The sequence below is a fragment of the Sciurus carolinensis genome, chromosome X (genome assembly GCF_902686445.1).
Source record: "Sciurus carolinensis chromosome X, mSciCar1.2, whole genome shotgun sequence".
In the NCBI taxonomy this organism is placed as follows: Eukaryota; Metazoa; Chordata; class Mammalia; order Rodentia; family Sciuridae; genus Sciurus; species Sciurus carolinensis.
In genome coordinates this window covers 53,784,778-53,806,585 of record NC_062232.1, presented here as the reverse complement: position 1 = coordinate 53,806,585, position 21,808 = coordinate 53,784,778, and the positions used below count along the sequence as shown (strand labels likewise).

At 42.4% G+C, this 21,808-nt stretch overlaps 1 protein-coding gene across 8 annotated transcripts in view; it reads right to left on the bottom strand.

The window, feature by feature from the left end:
- Positions 1 to 21,808, bottom strand: part of Dlg3 (discs large MAGUK scaffold protein 3) — a 52,170-nt gene that overhangs the window by 8,144 nt on the left and 22,218 nt on the right. For 5 of the 8 annotated variants that reach the window (XM_047535862.1, XM_047535861.1, XM_047535864.1 and 2 more), the window contains 4 exons: positions 15,580 to 15,694; positions 3,691 to 3,867; positions 3,387 to 3,462; positions 2,491 to 2,590 (listed from right to left, as the gene is read on the bottom strand). In XM_047535862.1, the coding sequence (XP_047391818.1) occupies positions 2,491 to 2,590; positions 3,387 to 3,462; positions 3,691 to 3,867; positions 15,580 to 15,694 (468 nt within the window). Of the gene's footprint in view, positions 1 to 609; positions 656 to 2,490; positions 2,591 to 3,386; positions 3,463 to 3,690; positions 3,868 to 15,579; positions 15,695 to 21,808 lie in introns of all 8 variants that reach the window. The other 3 variants (XM_047535863.1, XM_047535867.1, XM_047535868.1) reach the window with 1 other exon arrangement.

The following is a 21,808-nucleotide window of genomic DNA, read 5'->3' as shown; positions in this document are numbered from 1 at the left end:
CTAGGTGTTTCATCTTCCACCTTGGGATTATTTTCCAGGATGGAGAAGTCAGTCAAAGTTTCCCCAAGACAAGGCACTAGATATATGTGATCTATAAGTGGTGCTAAGGTTCCCACCAGATGGGTGCAGTCCCTTAGAGACCGAGAATTTGTGCTGTATGCTGAGGCCCTGGCTCTGCTGGAATAGACCAGATGCAGAGGGCAAAGGGGTTCAGTGCCCTTGCCCCTAGTTACAGGGACTGTAAGAGCTGTAATTCCTAAGTTCACTCTTTGGTGTGCTATCACTGGGAGAAGCCAACCAACAGGCACCCTCCCCTTGACAACAGGCTAGACATGAGCTGAATGCTTGCCTGGGAAGTTGTGCTCAGGGCCCACCACTTGGAGGTGCAGAAGGAAAACACAGACATGAATGCTAGGGAATTGTTAGGTACCAGGGATCCAGAGCAAAAGTGTAACATTTGGAGCCACATGCCCTTCCTCCTGCCATGGGAACAGAGTTCTCACAAGAACTTCCTCCCCTCACCCTTCACCCTCACCCATGTCCCCTACACCCCCACCCCCACTACCTTCATCCATGCCATAAATATAGTCAATGGTGTATTTGACTTACTCAGGTTCTTTGCTCCATAATAATCGTCACTTAACCCAGGGAAGTCCTGATTTCACAGACAGCAAGAACAGAGAGGGGGAAGGGGTGGGAGGGGAGGGAGGGAGGGAAGGAGAGAATTGGGGAGAAGAGAAAACACAGAGAAAAAAGACAAGGGGAAGGAAGAATACAGAGGCAGGTAAGCATTAGTGACAGAAGTATGAAATACCATGAAGACCTAGAGCTACAGCAAGGTGAAGAACTCTGCCACAGAAAGAACATCCCAGGTCAGGTCAGGTCAGGTCATATCAAGTATCTGGACTCAGTGCTACTCTATCTCTTGCCAGAGGCCCTGGAGTGGACTAGCTTTCTGAGGGAGTCCACAACCCATAGCCCCACAGGATATAACAGGGGACACTCCAAGGTGTGGAGTACCTGCTTTGACCAAATTTGTAGTGTAAAGCCTAAGTCTCTGTGTTGTCCCTAAAATCACCATTCCCCTCTATGGACACATGTCGACATGTGCCATAGTAGGTGGACAGAATGACTGTCATTTCGGGGAGTTTGTGCCCAATATTGCCTTACTCTGTCTAAACCCTTCAGGGAAAACTGCTGCTGTCTGAGGTGTGACCTCTAGCTTCCTGGATAAGCTCAGCTTCTGGAGAACGGGCACTGGGCAGTTTCAAACCTGTTGCCCAACAGGCACCCCCCACCAATTGGAAAACTGAGCAGTGACACCTCCCCAGACTAGGCTCTCCACAGAAGTTCTGGGACTCATCTGGTGAACTGTGGTAACATCACCTCAGAACTGTCTCAGACAGCCCCACCTCCTATTGCTCACGGGAAGAAGCAACTTCCTCTGTCACTTGTCACCAAGTGACACCAGGTTGATGAGCCCTGACCTTCATCTGAATGAGGGCACCTTGTGTCTATCAGGAATACCCCAGATAGCAGCAACCCCCACATACCAGGACCGTGAATCAGACAAGATTAAAGAAAAGGTCATGTTCTATCAGAACTAGTTAGTCTCCGGCTAGCTCCAACAGTCCCAGACGGCAAGATCAATGGTAAATGAGAGATGTTTACAATTCACAGTGAGACAAACAAGAAGCTGTTTTTTCAAGCCTAATATTGTGTTTAAAGTCAGGGCCAGAATAGTTAATTTCTGAGACATACAATATGGTAAGATTTATCAGAATTGGTTCTTAAAGTTAATGTAGTTCAGTTTTATAGCTTTTTCTACCAAATCAACTTTATGTTTCTCAATAAATCTTTATTTGTACAACACTGAATAACAGTGCTTCCACGACAACCCATTTAAGCAGGAAGGGTTTTCAGATGGAAACACTCTGTTGGCACTCTAGGATGACAGTGACTCTGCTGAGGGCCATGTGGATATCCTGCGTGCTTATGCATGTGCATGGGATTCCAGAAGTAGTCCTGGAGCCAGGAATCTGGGGAAGAACAGGCTCTTCTCTTGACAGAGATGAATGAAGTTAAGGGAAAGAAAACATAAGAGGAAGAAGCCAGGAGAACAATACTGAGTCCCTAGACCTTGTTCTCTTAAAAAAAAAATTCTAACCCTGAGCACTGGCTGAAAGCTGCTCCTTGCCACCACAGCAGAGCTCCGTCTGACACTTCCAACACCAGTGCCAGGGACTTCCTGGAGGATGGTTCTGGGACCAGTCCCACCTCAGAACCTCCAACATTCATTCCAAGTGAGGAGCTGGGTGGATGAGCCCCAACATCACCCACTGCAGGCCGATTTCTGCCCTGACTCTGGAAATAAGCACTTGTGCAGCCACACACCCTCGCCCTCGCCCAGACTCCTGGTGAGGGAAGGGCAGCTGAGAACAAGAGGACCGGCTATGGATGGTCTGCTCTCTGGACTCTGCTGCTACTTACGTTCCTGTATGCTGCTCTCCTGGGCCATGTTTTCTTTGCTCTTGTAAAATGGAAACTTTCGAGAGAGGCGGAAACTCTTTTTACGTTTCGTTTTGATCGACTGTGAAAGAACATGAAGATGGAGGGGAAGGACAGAAGGAAAAAAAAACAGAACAATGGATTTTAAAGCATGCAAGAAAAACTAAAATGGAGACAATGGTGAGCTAAATAAAAGACCATCTTACACAAATGGAGTCTATGAGATTAAATGAAAGTTGATGTAAGAGGAAAATTATGTTTACAGGAAAATGTTGTGGGGATGTTAGAAGTTTCTACCTAGTCCAGCCTCACAGCACTCACTGGTACTTCCTAAAGAACAAAGGTCACTGTAGCCTCCTGGACACAGGCCCTAAGGTGCCACTGATACACATAGAGTCATCTACTCCATGCCTCTCTTCCCTCTACTGCTCCGGAGGTTCTTTGGCCTGTGAAGCTCATAGAAGAAAAGGGGTGAATGGAGAAGCACTACTGCCTCATGTGGTCTGAAGGGAGGTGGGAGTTCTGGGGCAGGCCTTTCTAGAAGGATGATGAGACCAGGCTCAGGGTCCCCACAGCTCCGACAGGGTCTGTAGCCAGGAAGATACTCATGAGTGTTTTCATCATCCTCAACAAGTCAGTCAACTCCAACACATCTTCCAGAGTCAGTTACCCAGGGGCAAGGGTACAGACTAGCTGTGGACTTTAAGTGCTCCCTCTCTGCTTTCTGAAAAGCAGTCAATTTTCTGACATTTCAGAGCCAGGCCCCTGAAAAAGAGACATTCTTTTGTGCTCCTCAGTTCTCTTATATATCAGACTGAACTCCAGGTCTCTCACCCTTCTTCACATCCTGGCTAACTTCCTTGGGGGTCCCCACTTACCCTATTAGACTCGATCATCCCTGTCCTGGCATGGAACTTCACAGTTTTCAATCGAGCTCGCTCTTTCTTTTCCACCCTGTTTGGAAGTCAGAAAGAAGTCCTGTTACTGCCAGCACATGGTCTCAGTAGCAGGTGGGCTGCTCAATGAGAGGAGCTACTCTTTGGCTTACAAAGTGAAAACCATGTCCCAAGTACCAGTTTAAGACCAAAAAGGCTCATCAAGGCAAATTCATCATTCCCATCCAACTTATGGTGTAATAGAAAAATAAGACAGATACATCAGCTCATGATCATGATAACTCACCTCTTCTTACTTGGGATCACGCCAATCTGCTCACTCTCTCCATGTGGGGTCACCAGCCTTGCCTGCCACCACTCATCATCAGAGGCATTAATGACATGTAGAATGTCACCATAAGAAAAACTAAGCCCCTGGCTTGGCAGGCAGCTGTCCCGAGTCCGATCATAATCAAACAGGGCCCTGAAACACATGGTAAAAGATGAAGTGATCATCCAAACCCTCAATTCCTGAGGACCGGTACCCTGAAAATTCAGCAGCAGGTCATTCCACTAGCACAGATGCAGCAGCCTCACAGCAGACAGAAAGGGATTATCGGGGCTGGGGAGATAGCTCAGTCGGTAGAGTGCTTGCCTTATAAACACAAGGCCCTGGGTTCGATCCTCAGCACCCAAAAAAAAAAAAAGAAAGAGATTATCTGGGAGACTGCATCCTACTTGTAGTTCCTAAGCAGTAAACATGCACCTCCTTTTCAAAAAAACATCCCCTTCTCCCGACACAGGGCATAAGAAAAAACCCTAAACCTTTTACAAATCCTATCTCCTCCCAGTTTTGGGACACAAGGTGGAAGCCCAAAGTAGAATCTCCTCACTGGCCCTCTCCCTCATCCACATCCTAAGATACTAGCTCCACCACATCTTAAGAAAGTAGCTCTACCACTGAGCTCTCTCAGTTTACAAATATCTTCAAGTAGGAAAAAAAAAGTTAACTACAAACCCAAACAATGAAAGGTAAATGTTGCAGACACAAAAGAGACCCATTTCCCAAGTAGCCATGGAAAAAGCTAACACTGTCCATAATGACTGGGTTGCAAGGGACCCTTGGAAGTCTTCTGGGTCAGTCTCCTTCTCTTACATTTGGGGAAACAGAGGCAAGAGAAAGAATAATAATTTAACCTAAGTCACATACCTAACTAACCTGGGACAGAACCCAGGTCCTCTGACAAGACACTCTAGTGTCATTTTGTGATGTCATAAATGGAGCACATTAAAGAGATAAAGAAGATGGGAAAAGGTAGGAAGAAAGTGATACTATCCAGGCTTGAGGAAAAGGAGGAGACCAGCTTTGTTGCCACTGGAAGTCAGAATATGAGGTTGGAAATTAATAAAAGTCTGAGAAAACTTTTGAAAGGCCCTGAATAGACCTGACCAATGGCCCCTGAAAATTTGAGAATAGGAAGGTAGCATATCAGAAGAGCATTAGGAACATTAATCTGTCCTCATATACAATGGGATAATGGGAGAAGAGGGAGATTTGGAGGCAAAGCTCTAAGTTCAACTTAGGGCTTGATGCTGACTCCAGCCTTGGGGAGGCTGAGCTGGTACTTGACACCAGAGCTCCCCACTCAGGAAAAAAAATCACCTGGATAAAAGTGGAACCTCTCCTCATGAGGAGTCACCAGTTTTTGTTTGTCTACCGGCAATCTAGGCTCTGACCCTCTTCCACATACTCTCCTTTAACATAAGTATTTTCACACCTTTGCATGCACAGGCCAGAGCCCAGCTCCAAGAATTCCACTTTTACCTGCAATACAGTGATCTGTGGCTTACAGCTGCAAACAGGAGGTCTAACACACTATTTCTCCACAAGTAAGCCCAAGTGAAAGATGGAATGGTGTAAAACGCTGCAAAGTAGAATACCTCTCTACTTTTTAAAGTTCTTGAAACAAAATCTTTAAAAGTCAGTATCAGATTATTTGGAAATTTAAAAATATCCAAACTCTTACAAAAAGCCCTTTATTTCCCTCAATGTACACACTCAAGTTAGTAACAACAGAGGCAGAACCAGCAGATAAAGAGATGCTCTGTCTGTGAGGTCCTTTCTGGGCTTGGTATGACAGAATCAAATCCAAATACACTCATGCTGCCAGAGTCCCATGTGTGCTAAAGCATGGCACACATGTGCCAGCATTCCTACAAAGACCAGCATGATGAGTGATCTTATTCTAAATGATGATGAGAAACACTAAATGTCATTATGGGCTTCAAAATTTAAGGAAAAGAACAGAACATGGACTGAGCACATACTCAGAAAAAAGGGGACAGAAAAAAGGGGTTAAAATGAATTAGATACAATTAGGAGGAGTATGGAGAAGATTAGAATGCAGAGTTGACTAATTACAAGTTTAAAACACAATACATATTTTAGCACCTCACAGAACCATGCCTGACCATTGGCAACAACAGTAGAAATCTGGAGATCATATAGTAAAGTTAATCCAAACATGTTTTCTGGATGCCAGGAATCAAATTATTTGTAATTTTTAAACATCTGTGGTTTGAATAAAATAAATATTTTATTTATAATATGAATTTCAGGTACTGTACTATGTAAAACACACAAAGCACAAGCTAAGTAAAAATAAAATGAATACAGATCAAAGCCAACAAGAATGCCAATAGTTTACCAGTGCACTTTGGGAATTGTTCTGTTTGGTTTGTTTTTTAGCCACAGCATGTGTTCCTTTTTATAATTTTCAAAAAAACATTGTCAATTAACAAAGAAAATGGGAAAACACATACACAAAGCACTGGTTTTAGTCAGTTGCTTCAGAAGAGGACCATGTTTGGCTCTAAGTTCCCTGCAAACAATGCAAAAAAGGAAGTTGTATGACTCCAATTTTCCAACAAAAGTGGTACCCAAGTCCATGTGGATTTTGTTTGATGAACTTATGAATGATGAATGAGGAAGGATTGAACAACAGGATGGAAAATGCTTTTTTAAGGTATGACTCTGATAAAGACCTAGAAATACAATAACAGAGTTTGAAATTCTCAACTATAATATTATTTTCAGTTGAGAATGTAAAAGGGAAATTAAGAGTTTTCACTGGGCCAGGGATGTGGCTCAGTGGTAAAGTGCCTGCCAAACATGTGTGAGGCCCTGAGTTCAATCCCCAGTACTGCCAAAAAAAAAATTCTATCAATCAAGAACAGCAAATAGGAAAAGAACTGCAGAACATTGGAGCCTCAGATGCAACTTTGTCCAACTTCCTATCTCATAAAGGAAATTCCTTAGATATTCTCAAAGTTTCTTTTCAGCTCTAGCATTCACGAGTCTGGGTCTTTCCTTAGTTTCTTTACTGGGCTAAATGTTCCCATTTCCTTCAACAATTTCTTTCTTTGTCATGATTTTGACCTATTTTCCAAACCCATGATGTGGATTTTCTCTAAATCCACTGTCTCTTTTACTGCTGAAATTCTGTTGTACTGAAAGCTAGAAAACTTACCCACAAACAGTGAAAGCCAAGCCCGGATTATACACAGAGCACCATTCAGAGATACATGGTGGGCAACTCTCAAACCAGGACTCTTAAATCTCAGACAATCTCATGAGGTCTAAGTCAAAGTCATAGTCATAAGTAGTTTTTAAGAAGCTAATTTTCCACTCAGCTATGTTTAGAAAATACCACTCTTACATTATTTAAATATTTATTTACTGGGTCTTCTTACTGTAAGGCACTGTGTTGGATACACAGGAGATAGAAAAGCAGAGTCAGCCCCTGAACTGTGGAGCTTGCTGTTTGACAGAAGTTAGAGTAGGCTGAGTACGTTGTAGATAGAGGCACAAAAGGGCAAACCAAGGGATCAAAGCCTTCACAGAGAAGAAAGATCACATCTGATTTGAGAAGGCAACTTTTTTGATTTGGGTCTTAACCAAGGTTCAAGGATTTCTAAAGGCAGAGAAGGGGAGAGATGCTTCCAGCTAGACAGAGGCAAAGGTCTGGCGGCAAGAAGCATAAGGATCATCAGGTTGTCCACAGCTGGCTGGGCCACAAAGAGTGGTAGGGTAGGGCCTGATTGTGGCCCACCTGGATTGTTTGTCTAGCTAAAGAGTTTGACATTCACATAGTAGGTCTGAATGATCATTGCCTCAACTTTTCATTATTATCAGGCTAAACTTTCATGTGGAAAATGAACTCAGTAAAAAAGAAAAGACCATGAGTATTAAAGTCAATCTCCCATGGCATATACATCATATAAACAGAAAAAGTATGTAAATTAGGCCTTAATAAATTTTTTAAAATCTGTCAACCATCTTCTTAAGTTCTTTAAGAACCATGCTAAACTGTGGCTGTCTATTAGTGATAGTCTGTCAGGAACAGCTTAGAATCCTAAGAAAGTGGCAGGGTTTAGCACCTTCTTACAAACACCTCCTATTAGGCCTGATGTGACGAAAAAGGAGCCTTTTTCTTCACTCACTGATATCTCTTTCCTTTCCCTCTTTATCCTCAGGACAGGTTCTAAGAAAGTCAAGGTAGATACTGTCCTTTTAAAGCCAGACTGAACCACTATCCCAGAACCAAAATCCTACAAATTCAAGGCACAGATGACACAGCCACAGATCATTTCAACTTCTGGTTCAAAAAGAGTGAGCCAGAAAAGAGAAAGCAAAACCTGTTTGTCTCCACACATGTAAAGAAAGGCCATAATTAACCAATCTGCCACCTTGGTCTCACCCTGTGTGTATGTACATATCAGCTTATCTGACAAAAGGGTGTGTTAGGAGACTAGAAACCTACGAAACTCCTAATTCTTTCTGGGTCTAGATAAAAAGAATTTCATGGAGACTTCTGAGTGAAGGACTGTTGAGGTCAGTGGGAACCACTATGTCATGAGAGGAAGAAGCTTTTGGAAATATTACATACCACTCCCCACCTTTCCCATCCCTGCCTACAGCCTCAGTGCTCCATGTAGCTTCTCAGGCTTCTCAGCCTTGAACATGCTCATCAGTTATGGTCATGTACCTCTAAGAAGCCAGGGAGAGCCAGAACCTGGGTATTCCTGAAACTTTTCAAACATTAAAGACAAAGAGGAGAGGAGAGGAGAGGAGAGGAGGGGAGGGGAGGGGGATGGGGGGAGAGAAGAAGAGAAGGAAAGAAAGAATTTTAAGAGTAGGGCAAAAAGTAGGGTTCAGGGAAAACTTGTCAGCAGGCAACAACAAAGCCTTCCAGAGCCATCCCATCACCATGAGAATCAAGGATGGATGCAACTCCCCGATTGAGTCGAATCCCCAAGTCCTTGAGTCCCAGGGCTGGTCTTTAGCACTCCAACTTTCAAAACCACTGCCTCTCCCTCCACCCTCTGAAGGAAAGGGCATCCCCAAAGGTCTCGAAAGCTATGTTGCTTAAGAAGTGACCTTTCAAATATTCCCTAAGAGAGACATGTGCCCGCCCACAGGGATAATGCACATGTTCTCAGGGACTTTGCAAATCTTCCGTTCAGCTGGGCCCTCTATGCTGATGGGAAAGCAAGAATATAGTCAGCTCTAAGTAAACAGATTACAAAGCGAAGTCTTTGCAGTTCAGATCCTAAATTGTGAGATTTGGGTCTGAAAGATACATAGAAATCATAAGCACCTGGCACAGTCACCGTGGTGTCCCAGTAAACAGGAATGCGATGAAAATGGCAATTTAACAAGGGAACTGGTTAGGCAGGTTTCTCAATGCAAAGCAAACAAGAAAATTTTAGCTCTAACAGACTCAAAGGCAAGGGGCTTCTTCCACTGAGCTCACCTAGCACTGTGCCCACCTCCCTACCTGTGGCTCTGGCCTCTGTCTAGCCTGGGATACCCTTTTGGTCCCCTTGCCCCCTCAGCAACTCCTCTGAGGCCCAGCCCAAGTCCCTCCCTTCTTTGTGAGCTATCCCACTCTAAATTTCCTTCTTCCAAATTCTACCATACCATTGGGAGCCACCTTTCTTTATATTTTCAATTTATTGCAGTTTAATTCTTATATTTTTTTGAACTTTCATGTTATATCACCAAAGTGAAAACCCTTTACAACCTTATGTTCCTTATGAGGTTCTGAATGCTTTTGAATGGTGGATGAGACCAGGCTACTACACAGAATGCCCTCCCCATTAATATCCCTCAGAATGTCCCCCTACTGTGCTTTTCTCCCATAGCAGCTGGGGTCTAAGACACCTTTCTTTCTTTTATACCTTCTTCTCCTTCCTTCCTTTCCTTCCTTCCTTTCTTTTGAATATACATGATTTTATTTGCCAATCATACATCACTTTCTTCCTTTGGATAAAGGGCACATTATTTGAAGACTAAGAAGCCCATCCCTTGCCCAGTTGCTACAATGCAAGCACAGAAAATCAAAAGTAGTGGTCAGTCATTAGGCTTTGACCTTATTGAGGAAGTTAAAATTTCTAGCATCATCCAAAGAGCAGTCTAAAATCCCAAACCCAAGTGCTCATGCCTCCTTGATGCATCTTGTAGAAGGATACATAGAGAACAGGTAAGAGCACATTACTTCAAAGTTTCAGGCCTCAAAGGGTAACTATGGAGTTGGAGAAGACCAATCTACCCATAATGTGTGACCATTTAGAGCTCACACCACCTGCAGATGATGGGATGGGATGAGTTGAGCAATTTCAAGTATAGGCTCAGGACTGGTGTTTGGGAACAGGCAGTTCCATAAGTCACTGATGCAGAAAACTGCATATTCACTTTTTGCAGTACTGAAGATGGAACCCAGACCTCATGCATGTTAGGCAAGTGCTCTACCACTGAGCAACATCTTCAGTCCTATTGTTGTTACTTTAAAGATACTTATCAGGCTGGTTATGTAGCACAGTGGTAGAATGCTTGCCTACCACACACCAGGTCCTGGATTCCATTCCCAGCAATGCCAAAAAATAAAAATCATATTATCATCACCCTTAAATTCTGTCAAACAGTGAAGCCTGGCAATATTGCCTTGCTGACATCTTAATCCACACTGAAGCTCATTAATGAATAAGCCCAAATCAGGCTCTGCCAAGTGTAACCCTGGGCAAAGCAATGTTGGCTAGTGATAGGAAAGACCATTCTCCAGCCTTCCTCGATGACCAAGCTTATAGTTCTGACATCATTTCTCAAATCAAGAGTACAGATGCCCCAACAGGATTTTCTTCCTAGGGTGGGAAGAAGACTGGCCAGGACTCCCAGACTGCCTGAATTCTGTCCTGGGGCTTCAATGAATGTGGTCAGGCTATTCTGAACAGACTTTCAAGAGTTATTTCTACAACTGTACTATCAAGTTTATTGGCAACCTTTAGAAGACAGGTCTCTCACTCATTCATTCCTTCATCCAATAGATAAATAAAATCAAAGTCATCCCTGGCACCCTAGCCTCCCAGCATGCTTGCACTGCCTTCACATGCCAATGGCTTGAGTGAAGCACCTAATCTGCCCAACCCTGAGCCAGAGGCTCAATACAGGTAATTGCTGTAGTCTCTTCCAGTGGACAAATTCATTAGCAGAACAATACTAGGCAGAGGGGCTCCACTCACCATGCTCATCCATTTAAGAAACCATTCTAGCATGATGAAGGGTGTGGAAGGCCTTTCTCATGAAGTCTCTGGTGACTTTAAAGTCAAGTCTCAGTTCCCAAACACTGCTATCTTTCCTTCTTCCTCCTGCTCCTACTCCAAAACTCCCATTGCCCCGATGGTTAGTACAGTTGCAGCTCCCTAGGGCTTCACCTGCTATAGCCTCAGTGCAGCTGTAAGAGGGTGTTACTTACTTCAAAATAGCTTTGCAAATCCGTGCATACAAGAGGGAGATAGATACTCAGGGGAAGGAAAGGGAGGAGAAACATGTCAGAAGGGAAAACAACAAGAGAATTGGAGAACCTAAACTGAAAAAGGTGCCTTCATTTTACCCATGGGCTGCTTGACCTCTTTTGGGTGGACAGCAGGGACCACATGGCTGCTTCCTTGATTCCACCCCTGCTACCATGCCCAAATCCTTAGTCCTGTGCTCCACTGCTTTCCACACAGTAGGCGCTAAAGAGTGCAATGTTTAGTTAACATAGAAATAAATGTGTATTGTGGTACATAAGCAGTCACTCCTGAGCATTCTGATTGCTTGTTAAAAACATACATTTCACCAGATATGGTGGCACATGCCTGTAATATCAGCTACCTACAAAGCTGAAGCAAGAGGATCACAAGTTCAAGGCCAGCCTGGGCAACTTATTAGCAAGATCCTGTCTCAAAATAAAAAGGACTGGGGATATAGTTCCGTGGAATAGTGCTCCTGGGTTCAATCCCCAGTACTAAAAAAAAAAAAATCCCAACCCTGGTGAATCCAACTTACCAGAAGAGGAGTCTAGGAATATGTAATTTTACTAGCATTCCAGTCAATTCCTATCAGCAAGCTGGGGAAAGGCTGAAAGAAGCATACTTTATAGTCAGAGCAACCTGGTTCAAATTCCAGTTTGAGAACTTCTCTCAGTTTTCTCATCCATAAAACAGCAATAGTGCTACTCTATAGAACTATTAAAATTTTTAAAAATCACTTAATGAGAATAACAAAGATCATGGCATATAATAGGTCTTTGTCCCTAAATGTTTATTCATCTTTAATCTGAAGACACTGGAGAACTACTGAAATTTGAACACATCAGGTCCAGATTGTTGTTATAGCTTTAAGCCTTCTGCAATACCCAGGAAAATGGTCACCCAGCCTCTTCTGTAACCCCTCCAGTAACAAAAGACCAAATTTACTCTCTCCAGAAGCAGTCCATTCCATTTCAGACAGTTTTCATCATGAGCTCTTTCTTCCTTATGTTGAATTGAAATGTGCCTTGGGTGACAGAACAAATCTAATCCCTTTTCCACATGATAGGGTGAGGCAATTAAATTAAGGAAAATGAGGAGGAAAAGGAGGAGAAGGGGTAGGGAGGAGAGTCCATTTTGAACATGCAGTTTGTCTGAGGCACTGGAAGGGCATTTACACAACAGGATTTGAAAATGTGAAATAAATGACATTACCATTTCAGGGGCAGAGCTAATGAAAAGTATTGAGGATTGATCAGCAAGGTAAGCAAAGAGCCTTTAAAGAAAAAAGAAGGAAATTCATGAAAAACATGTGGTGAAGAAGTCAGACTTCTTTAAGGACTTCTTTGACTTTAAGGACCAAGAGGTCACTGCTGGTTCCTGACAGAGTCCAGCATCTGCTCCTCTGGAACCAGCCTGGATGTTAACACAGTTTTTTTTTTTTCCAAATAAGACTCCTGTGCTCATATCTTTTGGGAGAAACATTGTCTAGTACAGTTCTTCCTGGACATTAATCACAGTAAAGCATTCAGTTTTCCTGTTTAAGTCTGCATTTAACCAACTCACTGAAGCACTGATATTTCATACAATACCTATTAACATATTAACATCTTGAAGTACTAGTGTTTCCTGGCACAGAATTTGGTAAATGCAGTGAGCAAAAGAAGAGAGACAATGGTTTAAGGGACTTTCCTTTAATTTTTTTTTTCTTTTAAGAATGGAAGAAGTTAGTTGGGTGCCTATAATCCCAGCAACTCAGGAGGTTGAGGCAGAAGGATTGCAAGTTTAAAGCCAGTCTCAGCAACTTATCAAGACCCTGTCCCAAAATTTAAAGCAGAGGGGGAATGGGGATGTGTCTCAGTGGTAAAGCATCCCTTGGTTCAATACCCAGTACCAAAAATAAAATTAAAAGAATGGAAGTTTTCGCAATAGCTAAATTATGAAGTCAATGAAGATGCCCATCAATAGACAAATGGATTAAGAAATTATGGTATACATATACAAACATACAATGGAGTTCTACTCAGTCATAAAAAAGAATGAAATCATGACATTTGCTGGTAAATAAATGAAAATGGAGAATATCATGCCAAGTGAAATGAACCAAATTCAGAAACTCAGGTCAAATGTTTTCTCTCATATGCAGAAGCAAGAGTAATATAAAGGAAAGAAGGATAGAATAACATAAAGAACCAATCAAATATAAATTAATAGCTGAGTAAAAGGAAGTCTATCAGAGTAGGGGAAGGAGAATGGTAGAGGGGAAGGATGGGAGGGAAAATTGGGGGATGATGAACTGAAAACAGATTTCCACGCATATATGAGTTTGTCAGGATTAATTCAACTACTATATATAACTATGAAGCTCTAATAAAAAGAGAATAGAAGAAGTTTAAATATATTCACATGTAGAAGAAAAGAAACCAAGTATAGAGTCAAAGGTCAAAAACAGGAATGGAAGGGAAGAGAGCAAACCAGTCTAATACAGGGGTTAGCCAGGAAAGAGCCTTAGCTCACTGCTTTAGCCATAAAGCATTATTTCCCCTAATTAAGTCTAGTGATCACAAACAGTTTCTATTCTAAACCATATCTACTTCCCTCTGAGGATACAGATGTTATCTAGACAAGGTTAAAGGCAGATTATATAAATGGATTCTCTAGAAACAGAGTCTACTCTCCTCCCCAGTTAGACTGAATATATCCCTTGCCTGGGCCAGAGAAGGGTGCTCCAGATCGAGAACCAATGCCCCACTCCCCTGCCCAGGCAGGGAGAGCTCTAGCCCAGGATAGGCGGAGAGGGGAAATCTAAAAATAAAGCTCTCTGAAGAAACTGTCTTGCCTAAAGAGCAGCTTCCCACGCACACTGGAGTGCCACATCTGCGGGGGCTGGAAGCACGGGAACGGAACAATCCTGACCAAGTCACACAAGTATTACCCATTTTCAGGGGTGACAGCACATTTCTGGTTTCCTCATCAGTGGTCCAGTGTCTAGGCTGCAGAACCCAGAGCAAAGGCTTTGTGACAGCAGACAGGCCTTTCTTTGCCAAGGAGGAGACTGGAAACATGGCTGGTGCCTAGTCCAGCCCCTCTCTACCCTTCTCCTCCCCTCACAGTGGGAGATGAGCGCAGCAAATGCTCTCTTTACACAAGGAGTGGAGTTAAAGGTTCACTTTAGAAAAGAACTCAAAGGGTTCTAGTGGGCTTTGGGCTTAGAGAGGGGCTCCCTCAGCTCTGCTCCCAGCAATAGGGTCAGGGACTACCAACTGGGGAAAAAGAAAAGCAAGCACTGTGAGAACTGCAATTAGCAATGACATCTTAGCTATCGTCATTTCACACCCCAAGGACAAGAGCAATTGTCATATTGCCAGGCAACTGGCAAATGTAGCCTCCCCGCCCCCAACAGGTATCAGAGGCCACCAGAAAAAGTTCAACCAAAGAGTTTAAGACAACCCCACACCTAAGCATTCAGTGGATATCTAAAGTAGTTCTGGTAATCCCACCACCTCTTTCCCTAAGGGCTGTGCCCTTGGAGAGATACAAAGAACTTGTAATCATTCTGCTGGAGTTTTGCCAGGAAGTCAGGGCAGGAAGAAGGAAACTAGCCCTAATTCTGAGAGGAGTTAGTTCACAGTGTTCCTTTATCAGTCCAACAACCTGGAAAGTTTGTACCTTGATCTGACACAGTAGTATACTGCACCTTTAGGGTCAGAAGCTCAAACTTTGACATTATCACCAAGTGACTTACAGTTCAATGTTAAATATCTGATCCCTCCACCCCACCTTCCTAGGGAACACACTATATCCTGTCCCATGATTCACAGAGAGAGCAAACCAGTGTAGTGGGTGGAAAGGGGAATAGAAGCACAATGCAGTACCCAGAATGCAACAACCTGTCAGTTCTTTGGTCTCTTAAAAGAAACCTTGTACTAGAACACTGTGATAGTTGATATGCTCAGATACAAATCCTGATGTCTATTATGCATATGTGGAAGGGGATGGGGGGTGCCAAGTTTTCCCCTCAGAGCACAGATTGCAAGCAAAGTACTTTGAACATTCGAGTGCTATTTGAATGCTGACTAGCAACAATCACCCAACAGTCTTTTACAATTAGAGCAAACTGAAATTTTCCCATACTGAGTCATTCATGAGTGAAAAGGAAGAAGCCAGCTCACAAAAGGGAGGAGATACTGACCATAAAATACACAACCTGAGCATACAGTGTGAACTGTTATTTTAGTACTGGGAGTACACACTCCCTACCCCACTAGTTAAACAAGAAGGGCTGGGCTGGTGCAGAGCTGCTCCCATCCAGCACCAGGTCTGGGTGCCCAGAAGGGCAACTTACCTGACATACAAGGACCTCTTCTCACTTGTTCGGAGGGACCCTGACCCAGAACTCATGCTGCTGTTCATCATTTGTTCTCGCAAGTCATGTATCTTCGATTCAAAGCGACTGTACTCTGTTTAGGAAGACAAGGGGAAAGACAGGAAAAGAATGAACCCAAGGAGCTCCCCTGAGACCATGTGGCTGTGGCCAAAAAACCAGGATGAAACCTGGCTTCAAAACAGCCAGAGCCAGCCCAATCTTCGCTTTGATAATCAGAATCCCTTCTCCAAGTGTAGACAGACAGACTTTCTCTATTTGCAGTCTAATGGAAGGAAAGAAATCACCTGGAAAAAAGGAGTTAGAAGTTGGGCATGTCATATGGAAACAGCTTTCATTCACCTCAAAACCTCACTGATCCTTAAAAATAAAACAACTGGAAAGAGATTCCAGTGCAGCCTTTATAATCTTTAGAGCAGACACTAAGGCCCAAGAAGAGCAGATGGGCAAGGAGACTTTCCCAAAAAGCCAATGCAGAGAACAGATGGCCCTGAGATGCAGGGCGGGGGGGGGGGGGGGGCTGGAAAGGACCAAGGCCATTATATCATTGTTAGGAGAGGAGGGCAATTTTTTCTGGGATGACTTTCTTTGAGGGGTAGTAGAACCCAGTACAAAAGGTTAAAAACAAACCTCAAAATCACATAAGGAGAATTAAAAGTAAAGCTCCTCTGAGATACTTCCCTCCAAACAGGTCTCACTGATTCAGTAACATATTAAAATATAAATTTTCCCAAATCTACAAGTCTGCTGATACCTCTCACCTCTAAAATCATCTAATCAGTTAGGCCCTTCGTCCATGCCCAGCCTTGTAGCCCACTGAGACCATGGCAACTGCCTGAAAATATTGCTACAGGTTTATAACCAATTTAAGAAAATTGACATAGGAAAATTAACTCTGGTCATACAATTATTATAAAAGGCTTTTTATAGGGTTGCTTTGCTGTGACATTCTCCTAGTACATTTAAAATATGATATTCACACTTACCACACGCACACACAATTACACAACATTTTTCAGGTCTATAATTGCTGCATAAAACAGGGTATATCTAAGGCACAGGCTGTGGAAATGGCAGATGACAGGCATACTTTACCATGACAAGCTGACTTTAAAGGAAGTCAAAATTTATACCAGGGGTTGAAGGTTGGGCAACTGCTTTAAAATAAACACACTTTCAGGGGAAAAAAATTCCACAAAAGCATTTTCATGCACCATAGAGGGCTGGCAAGAAGCATCCCCACCTAGTCTGTGTGATCTGCAGGAGAGAACAAAACACCTGCTCCAACACCTGCCGCTCCCTCTTGCCTTCCTAGGCAAAGCATCCTGACCTTCAGCTGGGTGAAAAGGGAAATGCTAAAAAGCCTAAAGGGGAGCAGAGGAGTCTGAAGTCATGCAAATAGCCTCTTCTCAAAAAAATTTCTTTTTGTTCACCATGATATCAATGAAGCCAACTGGTTAAATTCATGTGATCTTTCATTCATCACACACTGGTGTTATGGTGATTTGTCCTCATTAACTACTCCTGTCCCTGAAATGCTGGAGAAAGCCATTGAGTCACTGACTCACTCATTAAATGTTGCAGAAAAATGAGAGATGACAGCTGGACAATGTCCCTGTTTTTAGGGTTACACGACAACACATCAATATCAATGAGGTGTCTCAAAATAAAGATAGAGGGTGGTGGCCAATCCATCGCAGAAGCCCTGGATTCCCAAGAGCATAGCAGTAGACCAGATCACCTCCAGAGATGCCCGGGCACTGGTCTTAACCCTGCGCTTGGCCCTCTAACCCTGGCTGGGATCACTCACTGAGAACTGTGTGAGGCAGACTTCTGACCAGGCAGTTCTTTCTTGGGGAAGATGAGTAAAAGAACTACGCATAGAACTCAGAACAAAGGAAAACACCCAACTTCCAGGTGTGGCATCACAAGCCTGTAATCCCAGCAACTCAGGAGGCTGAGGCAGGAGGAACACAAATTTAAGGCCAGTCTCAGGAATTCAGCAAGACACTGTCTCAAAATAAAAAAAAAATTTAAAAAAATAAGAAGGACTGTGGTCCGTGGTAAAGCCATCCCTGGGTTCCATCCCCAGGATCTTTAATAAAAAACACTAACAATCTATCCATAAGCCATGTTTACCCTCTTAAAACTTGTTTATATATTGCCTTCTTTGGAAATGACTTGCCTGCTGAACTCCAACTTAGCAGCAGGTCATGGCAGTTGCTTAGTAACTACATTTCTTTAAAAATCCTTCAAACAACAACCACCAAACCACCATTTCCTCAAAGTTCCTAATACAAAGTTGATAATTCTGGGCCAGAGGGCCCACTTAAAATAGACTACAGAAGGAGAACAAAGCTATTGCTTTAAGGAATCCACTCTTTTTACATGTGCTACTAAGATCTCAAGTTTAATAAACTGCATTTTATTCATTATTTTCACATTCAGAAGAACCACTTAGAAAGTTCCAACTGCTGATCAGTCTCTGGCTTCTATTTGTAGCATTATCTAATGTTCAATAGGCACAGAGTAGCCTGTGACTAAGTGATAGTTTGTAAATGAGAAGCAGTTCAGAAAACTGTCCAAGTTCACTTTTCTGTTCTGAACTAATAAACCTAATGGTTTATTTAACTGATGGCTGCCAGCTTCACTGAGGGCTTGGAAAAGTAGTTAAGAAATACTCCCATTTACTTTTGTTCCTGAGGTTAATTGCTAGGAGCATTTGAGGTTTGTATTTTTTAAACACCCCTTTGAGATGTTAATAACCCACAACAGGCATCTGGTTAACAGACTTCCCATACAACAAAGGAAAAAAATTGTTTTAACAAAAACCATGGAATTGTCATAATATAATACCTCATCTTTATAGTGTACCCATTTCCCAAGACAAAAGCTTCATCTAAAAATAATTTGAATATCAAGACTTCAAAACTTGCCAAGGATCTTCCGTCCCTTCCACTTGTGGCTAGCACAACTATCACTGAAGGGCATGTGTTAGGTGGAAGTCACTGTGTAGGAGGCCCACCTGACCAGCCTCTAAACCAGAGCGGTCCCTTCAAATAGGCTATTTTAAAGAAGAAATGTTATTACTAAAATCTCATCTATTAATTTGTACTTTATTCATTTTTTTCCCATTCAGAGGAACCAAACCATTTGTGACCCACAAAGATATGCACAATGAGTCATCTTCTCCTGCCTAATTACTTTTTACCAGCTACTCATCACAGAGAAAGGAGGTAGAGGGGGCACAACCAGAAATCACTATCAAAACAGAGTTTTTAAAAGATCAAGATTTTGGCTGGGATCAGTGGCACACACCGTAATCCCAGCAACTGGGAAGCTGAGGCAGAAGGATCACAAGTTCAAAGCCAGCCTCAGCAACTTAGCAAGACCCTGTTTCCAATTTTTAAAAAAGGAGGCAGGGGATGTGGCTCAGTGGTTAAGTGCCCCTGGGTTCAATCCCAAGTACCAAAAAATAAAAATTAAAAAGATCAAAATTGATCCCACCCCTGACACAATGAATCAGGATCTACTGAGTAGGGCCCAGGAGTCTGCATTAAACAAGTATAGTGGTGATTCTAATACCCAGTACATTTTGAAAATGCTGGTGTTAACTTACAAAATTTAGTTTCACTGTGATAGTTCAGAGAAACAAGGAAAAATCCTGCAGACTGCCTCCAAAGGAAGGAAGGGCAAGAGGGTTGGAAAGATCTCAAAATCAAAATTTGGCAATAAAATTGTAAATCCCATGGGAAAGTGAAAGTGTTAAAGAACCCCCTGTCTAATGCAACTGCAAAGAAAGGTGACGAGTTTACAGTTCTTTTAAATTACAAAAGTAACACACCATTTAAGTGTGTGTGTGTGTGTGTGTGTGTGTGTGTGTGTGTGTGTGTTGTTGAGGATGAAACCCAGGGCTTCATTCATGATAGCTATATCCCAAATTCCTGACTTTAAAATATCTTTAACTTTAAAAAAAAAACAACAACCAAAACTCTAATTTCTTTTCTTAGACATTTCTGTATCATTTCCCCATCCTACTAACCAGAAGTAACTACTGTTAGTATTTTTAGTATGTATCCTTCAGGGCTAACTTCCATGCATATATTGTTTATATACATACATTTATAACTCACACATAGATTCACATATACCTTTTTCATTCTTTGATATATCATAAAAACCCATCCACAGCAGTGCACAGAGACAGACCTCATTTTTATTGGCTACATAATATTCCATATTATGGGTAGACTAATTTATTCAGTCATATCATGATTGATGCACATTTAAATTGTTTACAATTTTTAATACTACAAAAATGCTGCACTGTAGCATTGTTAGAGCATTATGTGAAACTTCAAACTATATGCACACACAAATTTTGGATGACAGGCTTGGTAACCACCTGTAATCCCAGCTACTAGGGTGGCTGAGGCAGAAGATTGCAAATTTGAAGCCAATCTTGGCAAATTAGCAAGACCCTGTCCCAAAAACCAGTTTTTAAAATGGGCTGGGGACATAGGTCAGTGGTAGAGTACTTGCCTAGCATAGATGAGGCCCTGGGTTTAATCTCCAATAATGCCAAAAAAATGGGGGGCTGGGGTATGGTTCAGTGGTAGAGTATTTCCCCAGCATGCGTAAGGTCCTGGTTTCAATTACCTGCCCCCCACACAAAAAAGTTAAAATTTTGATTGGCACTACAAATGAACCCCCAACATTCTAAAGTCATTCTGACACTTTTCAGATTGCAAGTAAGGATAAACTGCTATTACACTTTCAGGAACTTTTTGGTTTCTGAAGAAGTGGGTAGCAGAATTTACCTTTGAGGGCAGATTGATCTTTTGTTTAGGGGGAAACGCTTTAATAAGCCTTTTTTGGCTTGGGGACTTCTGGGGATTGAACTCAGGGTCGCTCAACCATGAGCCACATTCCCAGCCCTATTTTGTATTTTATTTAGACACAGGGTCTCACTAAGTTGCTTAACCCACCCCCCACCTTGCTGAGGCTGGCTTTGAACTCCTGCCTCAGTTTCTCAAACTGCTGGGATTATAGGCATGAACAACCATGCCCAGCCTAATAAGTCTTTTTATTATGCAAATTTAAAGCCAATATTTTATTCTAGAATGGACAAAGGGGAGCTAGACTTTGGTGAAGATATTTGTCTTTATCCTAAGGGCACTGGGAAGAAGCCATTGAAAAATTTTAAGGGAAGTAACAGCGTGATCAAGGGTATGTGTTTGTGTGTGTGACACTGGCTATTGAGGGGAGAGTAAGTATGTGGTCTCATACTTTCCTGACAAAAGAGGACACTTCCAATTTTTGTATATTCCCCAAAGTCCCTAGTATATGTAGCTCCTGCTTTTACAACAATCAGACTAGATAACTCTCCAGCCTCTGCTCAAACACATCCAATAATGGGAAGCTCTCTAATTCTTTAGTATTAGAGAATACTACTCAAGATTGCTGGGTGCATTGGCACACACCTGAAATCCTAGCCACTTGGGAGGCTGGCGCAGGTGGATCACAAGTTGGAAACCAGCCTCTGTAACTTAGTGAGACCCTGTCTCAAAATAAAAAATAAAAAGAACTGGGGATGTAAATTCTTGGGTCGATGGCCACATCTTCTGCAAGATGATCCTAATTTGGGTGTTTAAAACAGCTTAAAACATGATGGGTTCTCTTCTTAACAGTGTGAAAGGAATAGCTTAAAGAAGGTTAAATACTGGAAAATCCTATAGACAGCCCTAAGACAACTGAATTAGATTGAGTAGAAGGTGGAATGAGAAAAGGAGACAGTAAGCAAAGACAGATTGGGAACTCGATTATAAGAGCTTGAGATAATGCTTTTATTACTAGGCTATGAAAAAAAAACTGTTAAGGTGTTTAAATACAAAAGTGATACAATGAAATTAGGTTTGGGGAAAATTATTCTGGGAGTATAATATAGGTGAGGGGACAAAAGAAGAGGTGACAGAGACCAGGAAGCAATTCTATTAGTTCAGAAAATAATTCCCAAGTATGGGGCAAAGAAAACAGAAAGAAAGGATAAGAATCAGGAAACATGTTGGAGCTAGAAGAGACAAAATTTGGCATCTGATTGGACATACCATGGGATAGGATCAAAGGCAAATTCTGTGTGTTTTCCTGGTCTCCCAAGAAAGGTAGGATAACATCAGCCATAATGGACAAG